The sequence below is a fragment of the Cervus canadensis genome, chromosome X (genome assembly GCF_019320065.1).
Source record: "Cervus canadensis isolate Bull #8, Minnesota chromosome X, ASM1932006v1, whole genome shotgun sequence".
Taxonomy (NCBI): Eukaryota; Metazoa; Chordata; class Mammalia; order Artiodactyla; family Cervidae; genus Cervus; species Cervus canadensis.
In genome coordinates this window covers 45,061,072-45,081,697 of record NC_057419.1, presented here as the reverse complement: position 1 = coordinate 45,081,697, position 20,626 = coordinate 45,061,072, and the positions used below count along the sequence as shown (strand labels likewise).

At 35.5% G+C, this 20,626-nt stretch overlaps 1 protein-coding gene across 8 annotated transcripts in view; it reads right to left on the bottom strand.

The window, feature by feature from the left end:
• The window catches only part of CASK (calcium/calmodulin dependent serine protein kinase), a 365,729-nt gene that overhangs the window by 283,536 nt on the left and 61,567 nt on the right, over positions 1-20,626 (bottom strand). For 4 of the 8 annotated variants that reach the window (XM_043458309.1, XM_043458311.1, XM_043458313.1 and 1 more), the window contains exon 2: positions 9,517-9,647. In XM_043458309.1, the coding sequence (XP_043314244.1) occupies positions 9,517-9,647 (131 nt within the window). The remainder of the gene's footprint in view (positions 1-9,516; positions 9,648-20,626) is intronic. The other 4 variants (XM_043458310.1, XM_043458312.1, XM_043458314.1 and 1 more) reach the window with 1 other exon arrangement.

The window sequence follows — 20,626 nt, the reverse complement described above, 5'->3', positions numbered from 1 at the left end:
AGACAGCATATTAAAAAGCAGAGACATTACTTTGCCAACAAAGGTCTGTCTAGTCAAAGCTATGGCTTTTCCAGTAGTCATGTGTGGATGTGAGAGTTGGACTGTGAAGAAAGCTGAGCGCAGAAGAATTGATGCTTTTGAACTGTGGTGTTGGAGAAGACTCTGGAGAGTTCCTTGGACTGCAAGGCGATCCAACCAGTCCATCCTAAAGGAAATCAGTCCTGAATATTCACTGGAAGGGCTGATGCTGAAGCTGAAACTCCGATACTTTGGACACCTGATGCAAAGAACTGACTCATTTGAAAAGACCTTGATGCTGGGAAAGATTGAAGGTGGGAGAGGGGGATGACAGAGGATGAGATGGTTGGATGGCATCACCAACTCAATGGACATGAGTTTGAGTAAACTCCATGAGTTGGTGATGGACAGGGAGGCCTGGTGTGCTGCAGTCCATGGGGTTGCAAAGAGTTGCAAAGTGACTGAACTGAACTGAAATTTTCTTTGAAGAAATGTCTATTCGAACCAATTATTGATTTTAACTGAGTGTCTTTTTATTGACTTTTCAGTGGTCTTTGTATATTTCAGATAATATATCCTTCTTAGATACATGATTTGGAAATGTTTTCTCCCATCCTGTGTCTTATCTTTTCACTTTCTTGACAGTGTCCTTTGAAGCACAAAAGTTTTCCATTTTGATGAAGTCCAAGTTATTTATGTTTTTCTTTGGTTGCTTGTGCTGTAGGTTTCACACCTACAAAACCATTACTTAATTCAAGGTTATAATTTATTCTCATGTTATCTCCTAAAAGCTTTATAATTTTAACTCCTACATTTAAATTTTTATCTATTTTGAATTAATTTTTGTATATAGTACATGATAGGGGGCCAGCTTTGTCATTTTGTCCACCTGTCCTAGTACCTCTGATTTGGAGAGATTATTCTTTCTTCATTGAGTCACCTTGGGACTGTTGTGGAAAATAATTTGACTGTAAATGTATGGCTTATTATTAGATTCTCAATTTACTTCCATTAGTCTATACGTCAATCCTTTATGCCAGTACCACACACTATGTGTATTAAAGTAGCTTTGCAGAAAACTTTAAATGGGGAAAATGTGAGTCCAACTTTGTCCTTTCCCCTCAAGATTATTATGGATATTCAGTGTTCCCTTGGCTTTCTGTGTTAATTTTATAACCAGCTTTGCAATTTCTACAAAAGTGACGGCAAGAATTTTGACAGGGATTGCATCAAATCTGTAGATCAATCTGGGAATACTATTATCAAAATAATATTAGGTCTTCTGAATGATGAACATGGGATGGATCTCCATTTACTATATCCTTAGTTTTTCAATAATATTTTATCTTTTTTATTAAAAAGATTGTTTTTGGCTGCACTGGGTCTTCACCGCTGTGCACAAGCTTTCTCTAGTTGCAGAGAGCAGGACCTGTGTGTTGCAGTCTGTGAGCTTCTCACTGCAGTGGCTTCTCTTGTGGAGCACAGGCTCTAGGTACCTGTGCTCCAGTAGTTGACGTACGTGGGCTCAGAAGTTGTGGCTTGCGGGCTCCACAGTGCTAGCTCTGTAGTTGTGGCACATAGGCTTTATTGCTCCACAACATGTGGGAGATCCCCAAACCAGGGATGGAATTGTATACCATGCCTTGGCAGGCAGATTCCCAACCACTAGACCACTAGGTCTAGCAATATTTTATTCTTTTCAGTTTACAAATGTTATATTTAATATTTCCTTGTCAAATATAATTATTTTATTCTCTTTAGTGCTATATTAAGTACATTTGTAGTCTTAAATTCATTTTTATATTGATCCTGTATCCTGCAACCTTCCTAAACACATTTATCAAAATTATATCAAATACACATTTTTTGGTGGATTTTTTAGAGTGCCCTACATACATGATCAAGTCTTCTGCAAACAGAAGAAGTTTTATTTCTTCCTTTCCAATCTGGATACATTTCTTTTTCTTGCATAATTTCCTGACTGAAATTTCCAGTATAATGTTGAATAACAGTACAAAGCACTGACATCTTTGGTTTATTTGTGATTTAGAGGGAAAGCATTCAGTCATACATTATCAAATATGAAGTTAGCATTATTTTTCTTAAACACTTTTACTCACGTTGAAAAACTTCCCTTCAACTCCCAGTTTGTTGAGTGTTTTTTTTTTTAATCATCAAAGAATATTGGATTTTGTTAAGTGCCTTTTCTGTATCTATTGAGATGATCATATGGATTTTGTCTTTTCTTCTATTAAGATGTATCACATATTGATTATTTAAAATGTTCAACCAAGCTTGTATTTTGAGTATAAACTCCACTTACTCATTGCATACAATGGCTTACCAAAATAGCTTGAGATAATTAACATACCATATATTTTGCCTACAAAATGTACAATTTAATGGATTTTAGCATATTCAGTCATGTAATCACCACATTCAATTTTTGATCATTTAATTACCTCAGAAAGAAATCCTATACCCATTAAAAGTACTCTTTACATTCCACTTTTCTCCAGATCTTGGCAGCCACTTATCTACTTTCTTCTGTTACTGTATGTTTGCCTATTTGAGACATTTTATATCAAAAGCATATATAATATGTGGTCTCTTGTGATTAACTTCTTTCATTTAGCATGATGTATTCAAGATTTATCCATGTTGTATATTATATTAATATATGTTTCCTTTTAATTGCCGAATAACAATCCATTTGATGGATATACCACATTTTCTCTAACCATTCATCAGTTGACATTTGGGTTCCAACTTTTAGCTATTATGAATAATGCTATTAATATTCTTATACAAGGTTTTCTGTGGACATCTTTTATTTCTTCTGGGTTTATGCCTAAGAGTAAAACTGCTGGGTTATGTACTAACTCAAGTTTTTAACTTTTTGAAGAACCATAAACATTTATGTGCTGCTGGATGAGATCGGCTAGTATTTTTTTTTGAGGACAGATATGCTAATATACGGAGAAGGCAGTGGCACCCCACTCCAGTACTCTTGCCTGGAAAATCCCATGGACGGAGGAGCCTGGTAGGCTGCAGTCCCTGGAGTCATTAAGAGTCGGACACGACTGAGTGACTTCACTTTCACTTTTCACTTTCATGCATTGGAGAAGGAAATGGCAACCCACTCCAGTGTTCTTGCCTGGAGAATCCCAGGGACGGGGGAGCCTGGTGGGCTGCCGTCTATGGGGTCGCACAGAGTCGGACACGACTGAAGTGACTTAGCAGCAGCAGTGCTAATATATTCATCATATGTGATATTTTTTTGTGTTTTCTTCTCTTGTGGTGTCTTTGTCTAGTTATATTATTGGGGTTAACGCAGGCCTCATAGAATAAGTTGAGAAGTATTTCTACATCTAATTTTTTAGAAGAATCTGTGAAGGAATGGTATAAATCCTTTTAAGGTGTAGTACAGTTCACCAATGAAGTCACCAAGGTTTGAACTTTATATGGGAAATTTGTTACATTTTCAGTCTCTTTTCTTGTTAAAAGTCCATCCACATATTCCTTTTTGACTCAGCTTTGGTAGCTTGCCTCTTTCTAGAAATTAATGTTTCATCTAGCTTATCTAATTTGTTGGTATACAATTGTTCATAGTATTCTTATTTTTTTTTTTTTTTTACTTTTTGCAATGTCATTCCCGATTAGTTTGAATCATCTTTGTTTTTCTTGGTCAGACTAGATAAGAACTACTCAATTTGGGACATCTTTTTAAAGAACTTTTAGTTTCATTGATTTTCTCTATTGTTTCCTGTTCTTTCATTTATTTCTCCTCTAATCTCTATTATTCCCTATTTCTGCCTGTTTTGGGTCCAGATTTCTAGTTTCTTGAAGTGAAAAGTTAGGTTACTGATCTTCTGTTCACTATAGGCATTTATAAAAAAATTTTGCATGTTGTGTTTCTGTTTTCATTTACCTCAAAGTATTTCAATTATTTCTTTGACTCATTGGCTATTTGATAGTGTGAGGTTTAATTTCCATGTAATTGTGATTTCCCCAAATTTCCTTCTGTTACTGATTTCTAATATGATTTCTTTGTGGCCAGAGACTATATATGATTTCAATCCTTTAAATTTTATTAAGACATATTTGATGTGCTAGCATTTATACTATATGATGTTCTATGTGTACTAATAAGAATGTTTATTCTCCTGTTGTTGGTTGAAAGGTTCTATAGGTGTCTATCAGCTCTAGTTGGTTAGTGTTATTCAAGTCTTCTCTTTTATTGATCCTCTATCTAGTTGTTATATTGATAATTGCAAATTAGTCAATGAAGTCTCCAACTATTATTGCTAAAATTTCTATTTCTCCCTTCAGTTCTGCCTGGTTTTGTTCTATATATTTTGGGGCTCTGCTGTTAGGTGCATATATGTTTATAATTAATTGTATCTTCAAGATGAACGAACCATTTTATCATTATAAAATATCCTTTATCTCTAAGTAACAATTTCTGTTTTAAAGTCTATTTTATCTGATATTGTTATAGCCACATCAGCTCTCTTTTGGTTACTGTTTGCATGGTATACCTTTTTCTATTCATTTACTCTCAACCTAGTGGCGCCTTTGTATCTAAAGTGTGTCTCTGTTTCCAAAGCAAAGAAAACCATAAACGAAAATACAGCTAACAGACTGAGAGAAAATATTTGCAAACAATGCAACAGACAAGAGCTTAATTTACAAAATATACAAACAGTTGAATTATAAATAAAAAAACCCCAAAAAACCCAATCAAAAAATGGGCAGAAGATGTAAATGGACATTTTTTTCAGAGAAGACATACAGATGGTCAATAAACACATGAAAAGATGTAACTCACTCCTAATTATTAGAGAAATCCAAATCAAAACTACGAGGTACCACTTCACATGAGTCATAATGGTCATCATTAAAAAGTCTACAAATAATAAATGCTGGAGAAGGTGTGCAGTAAAGGGAAGCTCTTACACTACTGGTGGGAATGTAAACAAAGTGGACCATTATGGAAAACGGTATGGAGGTTCCACAAAAAAACTAAAACTATAGTTGCCATATGATCCAGCAATCCCATTCCTTGGCATGTATCTAGACAAAACTATAATTTCAAAAAATACATGCACTCCTATGTTCATAGCAGCACTATTTAAAATAGCCAGGACATGGAAGTAACCTAAATATCCATTGACAGATGAATGAATAAAGATGTGATACATATATACAATGGGATATTAGCCATTTGCAGCAACATGGATGGACTTAAGAGATTATCGTACGAAGTGAAGTCATTCAGAAAGAAAAAAGACAAATATCATATGTTAACATTTATATGTGGAATCTAGAATATGATACAAATGAACTTATCTATAGAAAAGTCTACCAGACATAGAGAACAGACTTGTGGTTGCCAAGGGGGAGGGAGTTGGGGAGGAGAGGATTGGGAATTTAGGATTAGTAGATGCAAACTATTATATATACAAGGGATAAACAACCAAGGTCCTACTGTAGAGCACAAGGACCTATATTCAATTTCCTGGGATAAACTACAATGAAAAATAATATGAAAAAGAATATGTATGTATAACTGAATCACTTTGCTGTACAGCAGAAATTAACACAACATTTAAATCAGCTATACTTCAAGAAAGTTACAAACAATAAATGCTGGAGAGGGGGTGGAGAAAAGGGAACCCTCTCGCACTGTTGGTAGGAATATAAATTGATACAGCCACTATGGAGAACATAATGGAGGTTCCTTAAAAAACTAAAAATAGAACTACCATATGACCCAGTAATCCCACTACTGGGAATATACCCCGAGAAAACCATAATTCAAACTGACACATGTACCACAACGTTCACTGCAGCACTATTTATAACAGCCGGGACATAGAAGCAACCTGGATGTCCACTGAAAGATGAGTGGATAAAGAAGTTGTACAATACACAAAAAAGTAAACTTTAAATTGGTGGATTAGCAGAGTAAGAGATAAACTATCAATTAAAGTGAGTTTTAAGATAATAAACAAGGGATTTCATTAATGGGGGTATGTATTTAAGCAGGAAAATATCCTCCAATCTTAATATAAATTCACTCAGCTTTCATTTAATAGAAGCTTCTTTTTCATCTCATGCTCCTAAACATCAACTTCACTTTTTCATACATGTGAAATAATAAATTCTTAACCATTTAGGAATAATATGCCTTTTTAGGGATCTAATAAGAACTTAGACTTTCTAGGAAAATGAACATATATATATATATATATATATATAACCCTTACAATTTAAGGGTTTCTTGGATATTCTGCAGCCTCTAAGTTAAGATCCCCTATTGAAAAAAAATTATGATTTTAATGGGAAAATACAGAACAGATATTCAAATAACTACAATGTCTTATCTTCAATAGAGCAATGAGAATGTAAAATATTTAAACATATATAGGTGGTCTCTAATTACTATATATATTTCATTTCAAAAACTAATTTGTAAATTATATATTTAGAATTTATTACTTATTTTTTCTTGTAAAAATATTAGAAACAATGGTTGGGACTATTAAATTGCAAGTCTCTTAAGAATAGATGCTCTTAAGATAGATAACTAATAAGGACCTAATGTATATAGCACAGGAAACTCTTCTCAATACTCTGCAATGACCTGTATGGGAAAACAATCTGAAAGAGTGGATATTTGCATATGGATAACTTAGTACAGTTTGCTGTATAGCAGAAATTAATGCAACATTGTATATCAACTGTACTTTGGTAATTTTTAAAAAAAATAGGTACTCTTTTTATTTGTCTATGTATCACAATGACCTGTGCAAGTAAACAGCATACTTTTTGTTCCCAGGTGATCCTTTATGAAACCTATTTTACTCAATAATGTATTTGAATACAAATGTACTAACAGGAAAAAATATTGAGGCAATGACAAAGATTAAATAAACCACAAAAAATATAATAAAAAAGAAAAGAATAAAATTGATTTTAAATTATCTGTTGCTTGAGAAACAGGCTTAATTAGAAGAGAATATAACAGTAAATATAGATATTTCTAGATATTTTTGTTTGAACATACAGGTTCCTTTTTTACTGTGTTTCAAATTTCACTGCAAAATATGTTTCTTCTTAATACAACATCTCCTACCCTTAGCCATGAATAAAGTCATTATTGGACAGTAACAATTTTAATGGACTGGAGGGGCAAATATGTTTTGCCTGTAGTGACTGAAGAGTGTTGAAAAAAGTAAGGGGTGGAGAATATTGTTCAAAGAGGTTTTATATAATAAAATAAATAATTATTTATTATACATCTTAAAATGTGTCCACATTTAATTTAAGTGTGTGTGTGTGTGTGTTAGTCGCTCAGTCATGTCTGACTCTTTGCGACCCCATGGACTGTAGCCCACCAGGCTCTTTTGTCCATGGGATTCTCCAGGCAAGAATACTGGAGTGGGTTGCCATCTCCTTCTCTAAGCTAGTATAGAAATAAGCAATAGAGGGTAAGGGAGCTCCACTGAAAAATTTTTTTAAAAGAAAAATCTTTGGAGTGGGTTGGAGATGAAATTTTTATTGTTTCTTAATCATTATGAGTGTCACTGTGTTAAAGAAGATGGAAAAACTACATTTTGGTGTCATAAATATAAAGGAACAATTGCACATTTTCATTTGAATAATGTCGAACTTTTATCAAAACCAGATAAAGTCATGCGTAATATGCAGAATTCAACTGGATACCATTTAATATCTATAGGCTGTGACCCTATCATATAAGATCAATGGATTGACCCAGTCTTGTCTTCAGAAAAGGACTCAAAGACATTTGTATACTCAAAATAATACCAAAGCACTAACGAGTGAACGACACAAGACTTAACCTCAGAGACATGGATGATATACCAACTCCATCTTTTTAAGTTTGGTATTTGACTCCCTGGTTAGGTGACAATGAAAGAAATTCAGTCTGGCAGGCTGGGTCTATAGCTCCCTGTTAATGAAATCTGTCAATAAAGAACCTCAGTCAACTGAGAAAGTAATTAACTGTCTTCATAAAAAATGTCTTTAGACTGTAGATTCAAAATTAGGTATAATAATAAACAAAATCAACATAACATAGGCATATGGAGTCATTGATTTAGACTTATGATTTTAAACAGGAATCTTACTAAATTCATCAACATTATCAAAACATTTAAAAGAAATAAAGATTCAACACATCTACATATTTACTGAACTAGGTTTATACAAAATTACCTAAGTATTCAGGAAGTTTTTTTGTCATTGCTATCTAAGGTACAGAAAATCAAATACAGTATATTAAACTTAAGCACAGTTTAAAAGTTTTAGGAAACATAATGTAGTGGTAAAACCTGATTAGAAGTAAATTTCAAATTCTGCTAAGTTTATAAAATAATTTGTATTCAAAATAGCCAACTCCAGAATATGAAACCATAAAATGTAAAATCCCTAAATCCAAGAATTTAAAGATTAAAGCACTAAAACACCTGTTATCCTTTGTGAATAACAACTAGAATCTTCCACAAACAGTAGGAATAATTCAAAACGTTTAAAAAAGTATTTAAAACTAAGGATACTGAAAAAAGATCTGAAGGAATAGATTAACTTGGAGCTCATAGTATGTGGACTTCTACTTATTAAAGTAAGATAACTGGATAAAATATAAAAAGGCTACTCTGCTTTAGCTTTTCCAATTTAAACTATTAATTGCATTGCTCTTGAGATTAAGAAGGAAAAGATTTAAGAAGGATATGTCTTTTACTGGATTGTGAAAAAGTCTAAAGTTAGAAGACAGGGTAATTAGAAAAGTTAACAATATAATTGTGCCATCTGAAATATGACCACATGTGAAGCATGGCTACATGAAACCATGGTTTATAAGCATTAAAAAATTTTAAAGGTTATATATTGTCTATAAACATTTATACATAAACATGGTTAACCATATCAATGTCTTAAAACAAAATTTTGTTTTAAGTCCTGCAAGTCCAAACAGTAAAGACCTTTCAAATTTTCACACATACACCATAAGTGACTTAAGCAAAATGTGATGTATTAGTCTTTTAGTTCTGTTAGATCATAATCCTAAGGGTAGTAAGTTACAGACTTTAAGGGAACTCAGATGAGTTTGTTTTGGATCTGAAATGATTATATTTGTGCCATTATTTCCCTTCTCACCCTTCCCATTCCATGCTCCATACTATAGGACTCCAAGTTAGATTCTACAAAATGTATTTTCAGATTTTATTTTCTTCCTAGTAAAAAAAACATAGGCCAATAGAAATCCTAGATGACTTCATAACTTTGTTAATCACTCTAGCTATCTTTCAAATACTATGTTCTAGAATTCCAGAAAACTACAGTGGAATTTAAACTGTCTCCACCCACTTCCCACTATATTATACCCTCCACTTCCCCACCCCCAGATGAAGGTTAGGTTGATAGATGGATTGAAGATGAAATAAAGCCAGACATCAAATAACTTACTTGAAATCCATCTCTTACCTTCTGTACTTAACCCTGGACTTGATGTGAACTTGGCTACATCAACAATTTTTACAGCAAATTGTTGCCCAGTTTCTCTGTTGATGCATCGTCGTACAACACTGAAGGGACCCCTAAAATAAAAATAAATAAAAGCCAAGTTTAATTTGCTGATTTTCTTAAGTTCCTATTTCCTTTTAGCATCTTATTCATATTTCATTTTCTACTATGGCCACAGTTTTCAAAATATAATTGAACATAATTTTGAAAATATTTTCCTATAATTTATGAGGTAATTATTTGAGCTTACTAAGCCATAAGAGACAAATTTACATTTCAAAATCACTTAAAAAAATTTGAGATAGTATTCTATTCAAGGCAAATAATCTTTGTAATTTTCTCTTCACATTTATCAACATCTTAAATAAAATAAGAAAGTGTTCACAGTGGTGAACTTTTATATATTTAACTTGTATATATGTAACTTTTACCTTTTGAACCAGATACTTAAATCATTCTCTCATCTTAGCCATCACTTATCTAGTCTTCACTAACAAGTCCTACTAAGTTTATCTCAAATATTTCTTAATCCTGTCCACTTCTCTCCATGTCTCATAACCTAGTCTAAGCTACTACCAATTTCTACTGGGACCAATGAAAACTTGTTTCTCCCATTGTTCCTGCAGTGATGTTTTAAAAATGAAAATCTGATGTTATGCTTCTGCTTAAAATCCCACAGAGACAAGGTATTTGCAATACATGTACTTAGTCAAGAACCAAAATAAATAATCCTTAAATAAGAATATATGCTCCAAGGAAATCTGGGCAAAAGGCTTGAATAGACACTTCATGAAGAGTAAGACCTGCATGATTCAATTTCCAGCAGCCTCTCCAGTCTCAACTGAAGTCACAGAGAAATCCTTCGTCCTCCTCAAACTTCAAATTAGAAGTATTCTAAGTCGCCATAGAGAGGAAGTAATTTCTACTAGTAGAACCACTGGTCCAGACATTCTTACCCAGTTCTCTCCTCAATTGAAATTGGTGGCTTTTCCAGAGATAAATCCACATAACTATGGACACCTTATCTTCAACAAAGGAGGCAAGAATAGAATATACAATGGAGAAAAGACAACCTCTTTAACAAGTGGTGCTGGGAAAACTGGTCAACCACTTGTAAAAGAATGAAACTAGAACACTTTCTAACACCATACACAAAAATAAACTCAAAATGGATTAAAGATCTAAACGTAAGACCAGAAACTATAAAACTCCTAGAGAACATAGGCAAAACACTCTCCGACATGAATCACAGCCAGATCCTCTATGACCCACCTCCCAGAATATTGGAAATAAAAGCAAAAATAAACAAATGGGACCTAATGAAACTTAAAAGTTTTGCACAACAAAGGAAACTATAAGCAAGGTGAAAAGACAGCCTTCAGAATGGGAGAAAATAATAGCAAACGAAGCAACAGACAAAGGATTAATCTCAAAAATATACAAGCAACTCCTGCAGCTCAATTCCAGAAAAATAAACGACCCAATAAAAAAATGGGCCACAGAACTAAACAGACATTTCTCCAAAGAAGACATACAGATGGCTAATAAACACATGAAAAGATGCTCAACATCACTCATTATTAGAGAAATGCAAATCAAAACCACAATGAGGTACCATTTCATGCCAGTCAGAATGGCTGCTATCCCAAAGCCTACAAGCAATAAATGCTGGAGAGGGTGTGGAGAAAAGGGAACCCTCTTACACTGTTGGTGGGAATGCAAACGAGTACAGCCACTATGAAGAACAGTGTGGAGATTCCTTAAAAAAACTGGAAACAGAACTACCATATGACCCAGCAATCCCACTCCTGGGCATATAAACCGAGGAAACCAGAACTGAAAGAGACACGTGCTCCCCAATGTTCATCGCAGCACTGTTTATAATAGCCAGGACATGGAAGCAACCTAGATGCCCATCAGCAGATGAATGGATAAGAAAGCTGTGGTACATATAGACAATGGAATATTACTCAGCCATTAAAAAGAATTCATTTGAATCAGTTCTAATGAGGTGGATGAAACTGGAGCCCCTTATAGAGAGTGAAGTAAGCCAGAAAGATAAACACCAATACAGTATCAGTTCAGTTCAGTTGCAGTATACTAACGCACATATATGGAATTTAGAAAGATGGTAACGATAACCCTATATTCAAGACAGAAAAAGAGACACAGATGTATAGAACAGACTTTTGGACTCTGTGGGAGAAGGCGAGGGAGGGATGATCCAAGAGAATAGCATTGAAACATGTATATTATCAAGTGTGAAACAGATCACTAGTCCAGATTTGATGCATGACACAAGTGCTCAGGGCTGGTGCACTGGGATGATCCAGAGGGATGGGATGGGGAGGGAGGTGGGAGGGGGGGTCAGGATGGGGAACACATGGAAATCCATGGCTGATTCATGTCAATGTATGGCAAAAACCGCTACAATATTGTAAAGTAATTAGCCTCCAACTAATATAAATAAATGAGAAAAAGAAAAAAAAAAAAAGAAAAAAAGAAATTGGTGGCTTTCAATACTGGCCATACAATTGAATCAACTGTGATGATTGATAAAATAACAATGCCCAGGCCCAGGCATTAAAAACACAAATATGCACTTGGTTCCTTATGACTGACACATTATTGACCAGGGGATTTTGGCAGAAACTAACACCTGTAGCTGAGAATTTGTTATGTAAGTTAATATTGAAACATCTCTGGTCAAAAATGTTTGGGCAACAAAAGACATATTAATATGTCTCTGGTCAATAAATTGTTAATAGTTATAAAATAAGTATCTGAACTAAGGTTAATCCAACATGCTTGAATCAACTACTGATTAACACAGAATTCAATCACGATATACTACATTAGTTTATTTGAAGGCTAGCGTAGTTTTTTTTGAAGACTACATAATTTATTAAATACACACACATGTATGTGTATACATGTATGAGTTTCCCTCCTTCTCAGGAAACAAAACAATCTCTCTGATTTTTACAGGTAGAAAAAAGTACACCTGGATATGTGTGTGTGCTAAATTGCTTTAGTCCTGTCCAACTCAGTGCAACCCTATGGACTGGAGCGCCCCAGGCTCTTCTGTCCATGGGGATTCTCCAGGCAAGAATAATCAGAAGACAGCAAAAAGTTCTTCAGGTACAGTAGGACATTTGTGATATTTCTTGCCTTAAAGTTCGTTCGTCTTTATTCTTGCAATCAGAGGACAGGCAAAAGAATATGATCTAACCTAGACTTAAACATTTCTCTGAAATCATACAAATCAGTTATTTCATCCTGCAGTCATCAAGACATCAGTTATTACTCAGTTTCAAGTCTCTTGTCAAGCAATCTAATAAAGCTAAACTGAAACAAAAAGAAACGGTAATGATGTACCTTTCAGCACCCTATACAAAAAGGACCTTTTGATAATCAAAACTGTTCAAAGATTTTCCTCTGTGAGAAGACAATGTAACAATGGGAATCTGCACTCCCACAAATGTTTTCATTCTCAAGGTGGATGTCTTACTTGTGATGACTTATCCTGACAATAGCAAGCAATTTCAGGAAATGTTTAGCGTAAATGGTTTTTGTCCACACATAAACCCCTGGGACTCTATTTATATATATATATATTTGTATAGTATGCTTCAATTCACTACACCTTTTGGATAACTTCCAAGTTTTAAAGGACTGTGAGAATGAGAGAAAACAATAGTAATTAATAATTAAATTTTGGAAGCCAGAAAGCAGATGAAGTAATGGTAACTGGCTTAGCATTTGTAGGAAGCCTGAATTGCAAGGAGAAAATAATAGTTCAGAACCAAATTCATTCACACTACAGAATTCTCAAGAAGTATCCAAACTCTGAGAAAGAGAGGGTGGGGCTAAACTAACAAGGTTTGAATGAAATCTATTAGAGAAGTAGTTAAGAGTCTTAGATCTGGGACTTCCCTGGTGGTTCAGTGACTTCCCTGGTGGCTCAGACGGTAAAGCATCAGCCTACAATGTGGGAGACCCAGGTTCAATCCCTGGGTTGGGAAGATCTCCTGGAGAAGGAAATGGCAACCCACTCTAGTATTCTTGCCTGGAAAATCCCATGGACAGAGGATCCTGGCAGGCTACAGTCCATGGGGTTGCAAAGAGTCAGACATGACTGAGCGACTTCACTTTCACTTTCTTTTCAGTGGCTAAGACTCCACACTCCCAATGCAGGTGCCCTGAGTTCGATCCCTGATCAGGGAACTAGATCCCACATACTGCAACTAAGACTTGGCATAGCTAAATAAATGAATAATTTTTTTTTAAAAAAAGAATCTTAGATCCTCCTCCTCTATTTCATGCCACTGGGTAAATGCCCTACCTTAACCTCAGAAAGGGCAATTCACTGAAGAGTGTAAAACATAGGGTCATAGAACTGGTGACACAGGCGGCTGAGGAAGTGGACACTATATAAAAATCAAAGGGATTATATGATCACACACAAAATGAATGTAGACAGCCCATCTTCTTTTCCCTTTCAATGGGGGGAGAGGGGGATATTAAAAGCTAGCTCTTTATCCTTCAGGCAGCAGGGAAAAGATTTTCTATTGAATATGTGACCAGGCCAGAAGGAAAGACCTAAAGATAATGACATTATGTTGCTCAAACCACTCAACCAGATCACATTTCTTGAAACCCAAAGTCGACAAGTTCTGCCACAAGTTCACAGTTTTCAATCAACTTCCCAACCACAGCATTGATCACATTTTGGGCTAAATAGTTCTTTGCTGTGCAAGGATGTCCTGTGCATTGTAGGGGGGCTAAGAGCATCTCTAGCCGCTACCTGGAGATGCCAGTAGCACCCCCTCAGACAGTTTTGCCGATTAAAAATGTCTCTAAACATTGTCAAATGTCCCTAAAGAACCACTGCCCTATTTCTACTCATGAATAGACAACCAACCTCCCAAGATATCTGGAGAAGAGTTTCCAATTTGGATGACAGAGGTCAAAACAGGAAAAGGAACTTAGAGGGAACAGACTAAATAAGAAAAAAATTTCCAACTATTAATACCATTAATATCCTTAGAAACATAACTATGAAACAAAAATGGGACTTTCAGGAAACAAGAACAGGGTTCTTGAAAAATAAGCATATGAAGAAATTTAAAACTCAACAGAAGGGCTGTCAGAAAAAGTTGAAGAAATTTCCCAGAAAGTAGAGCCAAAAGAACAAAGAAAATGGAGGGGAGGAACTCAAATAAGCCAAGAAAATTTCCCAGACCATAATCCTGAGTTGCCCAAATTGAAAGGAACCACCAAGTGGAAAAACAAAAAATAACATACAAGGGAACTCCCATAAGGTTATCAGGTGATGTCTCAGTTGAAACTCTGTAGGTCAGAAGGAAGTGGCACAATATATTTAAAGTAATGAAAGGGAAGAAGCTACAACCAAGGATATTCTACTCAGCAAAGCTTTCATTCAGATTGAGTGGACAAATCAAAAGCTTTATAGACAACCAAAAGCTAAGAGAATTCAGCACCACCAGACAAGTTTTGCAACAAATGCTAAAGGAAATTCTCTAAGTGTAAAAGAAAAGGGCACTACTAGAAACAAGAAAATTATGAATGGAAAAGATCCCCGGTAAAGGAAAACATAAAGTAAAGGTAGGAAATCATCTGCATACAAATAAGATATAAAACCAAGCGACAGCAAGAAGAGCATAACACAAATGCAGGATATTGGAGATACATTTGAAATTAAAACACCAGGAACTTAAAAATAATCGTGTGTGTGTGTGTGTGTGTCTGTGTCTGTGTCTATCTGCCTGCAATGCAAGAGACCTGGATTCGATCCCTGGGTCAGGAAGATCCCTTGGAGAAGGGATGGTTACCCACTACAGTTTTCTTGCCTGAAGAATCCCATGGACAGAGGAGCGTGGTGGGCTCCAGTCTATAGGTCGCAAAGAGTCTGACATGACTGAGCGACTAATACTTTTCACTTTATATCAAAACCTCACAGTAACAGCAAACAGAAAATCTACAATAGATATACGCACAAAAAAGAATCTGAATATAAAACTAAAGTTAGTCAACAAACCACAAGAGGAAAGAACAAATGAGAAAGGGAAAAAAAAGACCAACAAAAACAAATCCAAAACAGTTAAGAAAATGGCAATAAGAACACATGCGTGTATGCTCAGTCACTCAGTCATGTCTGACTCACTGTGACCCTATGGACTGCAGCTGACCAAGTTCCTGTGTCTATGGGATTTTTCAGGCAAGAATACTGGAGTGGGTTGCTGTTTCCTCCTCCAGGGGATCTTTCCAACCCAGGATCAAACCCATCTCTCCTGTGGCTCCTGCATTGGCAGGCAGATTCTTTACAATTGAGGCACCTGAGAACATACTGATATCTACATTAAATGTAAATGAACTAGATGCTCCAATAAAAAGATACAGACTGGCTGAAGATACACTCTCCCAAGACTGAACCAAGAAGAAATAGAAAATACAAACTGACCAATCACAAGCACTGAAATTGAAATTGTGATTTTAAAACTTCCAACAAATGTCCAGGACTGGATGGCTTCAAAGGCAAATTTCTATCAAACATTTACAGAAGAGGTAACACCTATCCTTCAACTATTCCAAAAAATTGCAGAGGAATGAATACTCTGAAACTCATTCTATGAGGCCACCATGACCCGAATACCAAAGATGACCCAAAAAAAAGAAAATTAAAGGCCAATATCATTGATGATGCTTTTGAACTGTGGTATTGGGAGAAGACTCTTGGACAGCAAGGAGATGAAACCAGTCAATCCTAAAGGAAATTGACCCTGAATATTCATTGGAAGGATCGATGTTGAAGCTGAAACACCAATACGTTGGCCACCTGATGCAAAGAGCTGACTCATTAGAAAAGACCCTGATGTTGGTAAAGACTGAAGGCAGGAGGAGAAGGGGATGACAGAGGATCAGACGATTGGATGGCATCACCAACTCAATAGAAATGAGTTTGAGCAAGCTCCGGGAGATGGCAAAGGACAGGCAAACGTGGCACACTGCAGTGCTTGGAGTCGTAAAGAGTTAGACACAACTAAGTGACTGAACAACAAATCACTGATGAATATAGACATGAAAATCCCCACAAAATACTAACAATCTGAATCCAATAATACATTAAAAGGATCATATACATGATCAAGTGGGATTTCTCCCAGGAATGAACGGATTTTTCAGTATCCACAAATCAAACATGGGATACACCACATCAACATATTGAAGAATAAAAACCACGTGATCATCTCAATAGCTGCAGAAAAAGCTTTTGACAAAATTCAACACCCATTTATGATAAAAACATTTATGATAAAAAAAGTGGGAATAGAGGGAATATATCTAAACATAATAAAGGTCATATATGACAAACCTACAGCTAACACCATACTCAAGGTGAGAATCTAAAAGCATTTCCCCTAAGATCAGGAACAAGACAAGGATGTCCATTCTTGCCACTTTTATTTACCATAGTTTTGGAAGTCCAAGCTGCAATAATCAGAGAAGAAAAAGAAATCCAAATTGGAAAAGAAGTAGTAAAATTATCACTGCTTGCACATGATATGATACTATACATAGAAAATCCTAAAGTCACTACCAGGAAACTACTAGGGCTCATCAATGAATGTGGTAAACTTGTAGGATACAAAATTAATACACAGAAATGTCTTGCATTCCTGTACACTAACAAAGAAAGACCAGAAAGAGAAATTAAGAAAACAATCCCATTTACTATCCCATCAAAAAGAATAAAATACCTAGGAATAAACCTACCTAAGAAGACAAAAGACCTGTACTCTGAAAATTATAAGACAGTGATGAGAGCAATCAAAGGTGACACAAATTAGATGGAGAGACATACCATGTTCTTGGATTAGAAGAATCAATATTGTCAAAATGACTACAGTACCCAAGGCAATTTACAGATTCAATGGAATCCCTATCAAATTACCAATGGCATTATTCACAGAACTAGAACAAAAAAAATTGCAAAATTTGCATGGAAACATAAACCCCAAATACCAAAAGTGATCTCAATAAAGAAAAAGGGACTCAGATTTGCTGACTGCAGACTGTACTACAAAGTTACAGTCATCAAAACAGTATAGTACTGGCACAAAAACAAAAATATAGATAAAATGGAACATGATAGAAAGTCCAGAAATAAATCCATGTACTTATGGTCAATTAATCTACAACAATGGAAGCAAAATTATACAATGCAGGAAAGACAGTTTCTTCAATAAATGGTGCTGGGAAAACTAGACAGTTACTTGTAAAAAAATGAAATTAAAACATTCTTTAGCACCATACAGAAAAATAAGCTCAAAATGGATTAAAGGCTTAAATATAAGATCAGATACTATAATACTCTAAGAGGAAAACATAGGCAGAACACTCTTTGACATTAATCACAGCAACATTTTTTCTGAGTTGTCTCCTAGAGTAATGGAAATAAAAGCAAAAATAAACAAATGGGACCTAATTAAACACAAAAGCTTTTGCATGGCAAAAGAAATCATAAACAAAAGACAGCCCACAGAATGGGAGAAAATATTTGCAAATGATGCAACTGACAAAGGATTAGTCTCCAAAATTTATAAACAGCTCTTATGGCTCAGTATCAAAAAAAACCAACAACCTAATCAAAAAACAGTCAGAAGACCTAAATAGACATTTCTCCAAAGAAGACATACAGATGGCCAAAAGAGACACATGAAAAGATGCTCAGCATTGCTAATTATTAGAGAAATGCAAATCAAAACTACAATGAGATATTACCTCACACCTGTCAGAATGGCTATTATCAAAAAGCCATTGTTATTGTTTATAAACAATAAATGCTGGAGAGGGTGTGGAGAGAAGGGAACACTCCTGTTGGAGGGAATGTAAATTGGTACAGCCGCTATGAAGAACAGAATGGAGGTCCCTTAAGAAACTAAACTTAGAGTTACCATATGATCCAGCAATCCCACTCCTGGGCATATAACCAGAGAAAAACATGGTTCAAAAGGATACATGCACCCCTATGTTCATTGCAGTGCTATTTACAACAGCCAAGACATGGAAGCAATCTAAATGTTCATTGGCAGATGAATGGATAAAGAAGATGTGGTATATTTCTACAATGAAATACTACTTAGCTACAAAAAATGAAATAATGCTATTTTGCAGCAACATGGATGAACCTAGAGACTGTCATACTAAGACAAAAACAAATATCATATGATATTGCTTTTATGTGCAATCTAAAAAAATGATACAAGTGAACTTATTTACAAAACAGATATGTATTCACAGACATAGAGTACGAATTTATGTTTACCGGGGGAAGGGTGGAAGGAGGGATAGATTGGGAGTTTGGGACTGACAAGTACACACTGCTATCATTAAAATACACAATCAACAAGGACCAATTGTATAGCACAGGGAATGCTGCACAACATTCTGTAATAATCTAAATGGGAAGATAATTTATAATAGAAGAGTTACATGTATATGTATAACTGAATCACTTTGCCGTATGCCTGAAACTAAAACATTGTACATCGACTATTCTCCAATATAAAATTTAAATGAAAAAAAGGACCCACAAAAGTACTCAGCAAAATAGGTAATAGATACATGTTCACACATGCCACCATGAAATTTAAGAACCTTGTGGGCCAGAGAACATTCAGATTTCCAGAAGTAGGAGTAAGGGTGCACAAGGAGGAGAGGATGATACAATTAACACACAGGAACTGCTGTGGTTTCCCATCTCTCAATGGCAACACTAGAGGCAATAAGACAGTAGAACAATAAGACAGTAGCACCTTCAGAACCATGAAGAAAAGTTATTTCTAACCTTTAAATTCTACATCTAGTCAGAAAAATCAATAATAGTAAAAAAGACTTTTTTTTTCAGAGACAAAAAGCCTCAATACCTTATTTGCAATGCATACTTTCTGAAGAAATTATTGTAGGATGTGTTTGCTAGAACAAGAGAGCAGACCAGTAAAAACAGGACAGTCAAGGGACAGCAAATGCCTTCAACACAGGAATGAGAGTAAGATCTCAGGCTAACAGCTATGCACTGAGCCATCAAAGATTCCCAATGCCACCTTTTAACTTGAAAACAGAAGAACCCCATAAAACTGGGGCCAGATTGCTCTGTTTTGCTTTTTCTGACCAGGGGCTGATGAGATTCCTGCTCCTCTCTGCTGCCCAGATCAGCAGAGGACTCTCACTTCACTCCACAGCAGTGTTCTCAGGAATAGCTGAGTGGGAGGCCGCCTCAGTGAACTGAAAAGCAGGAAATGCAGAGCAGCCCATGCCCCCTGACCGCATTCCAGCCGGGTGTGCAGTCCCCTGTCCTGCACCATAGCACGGCTGTCTTGCCTGTGGAGAGCCCCGTGTCTGGGGATTTACTCGGGATCTTGCCAATGGACTTCCTAGCAGGGGCTCCTATATGTTCTCAGGTATGTGAAGCCAGACTGAACAAGAGGTTCTGTCTGTCTTCTCTTCCCTTCTGATTCTTCACACAATAGTGGTATTATTGCCCTTTCCTTACACAGCTAACTTTGTGCTCACTACTCATTTTTAATGAATAAACAATATACTGTTTAGGGATACATACATAGATGGTAAAGCTATAAAGCAAATCAAAAGGAATCTTGAGTACAAAAGCCAGGATAATGGTTATGGGAGAAGGGAGGTTATGATCAGAAAGGGTTACACAGGGGGCTTTTAAAGGTCCTAGTAATATTTTATTCTTAACTTGGGTGATAGATTCATGGGTTTTCATTTTATTAGCATTCTTTAAAATACACATATGTGCAGGCACACAGACATACACACTATACACTCCTCCATACACATATTTCCTAGTTAAAAATAATTGTAACAGCTGAGGGATCCATCCCTAAGATCTCACAAATCAAAGGAGGTCTTAATTTTTAAATATATGTACAACATAAATTATTTTAAATGACTTGTGTGTGTATATATATATATATAAATGAAGAAAAACTGTGTTTATGTCTCAAAC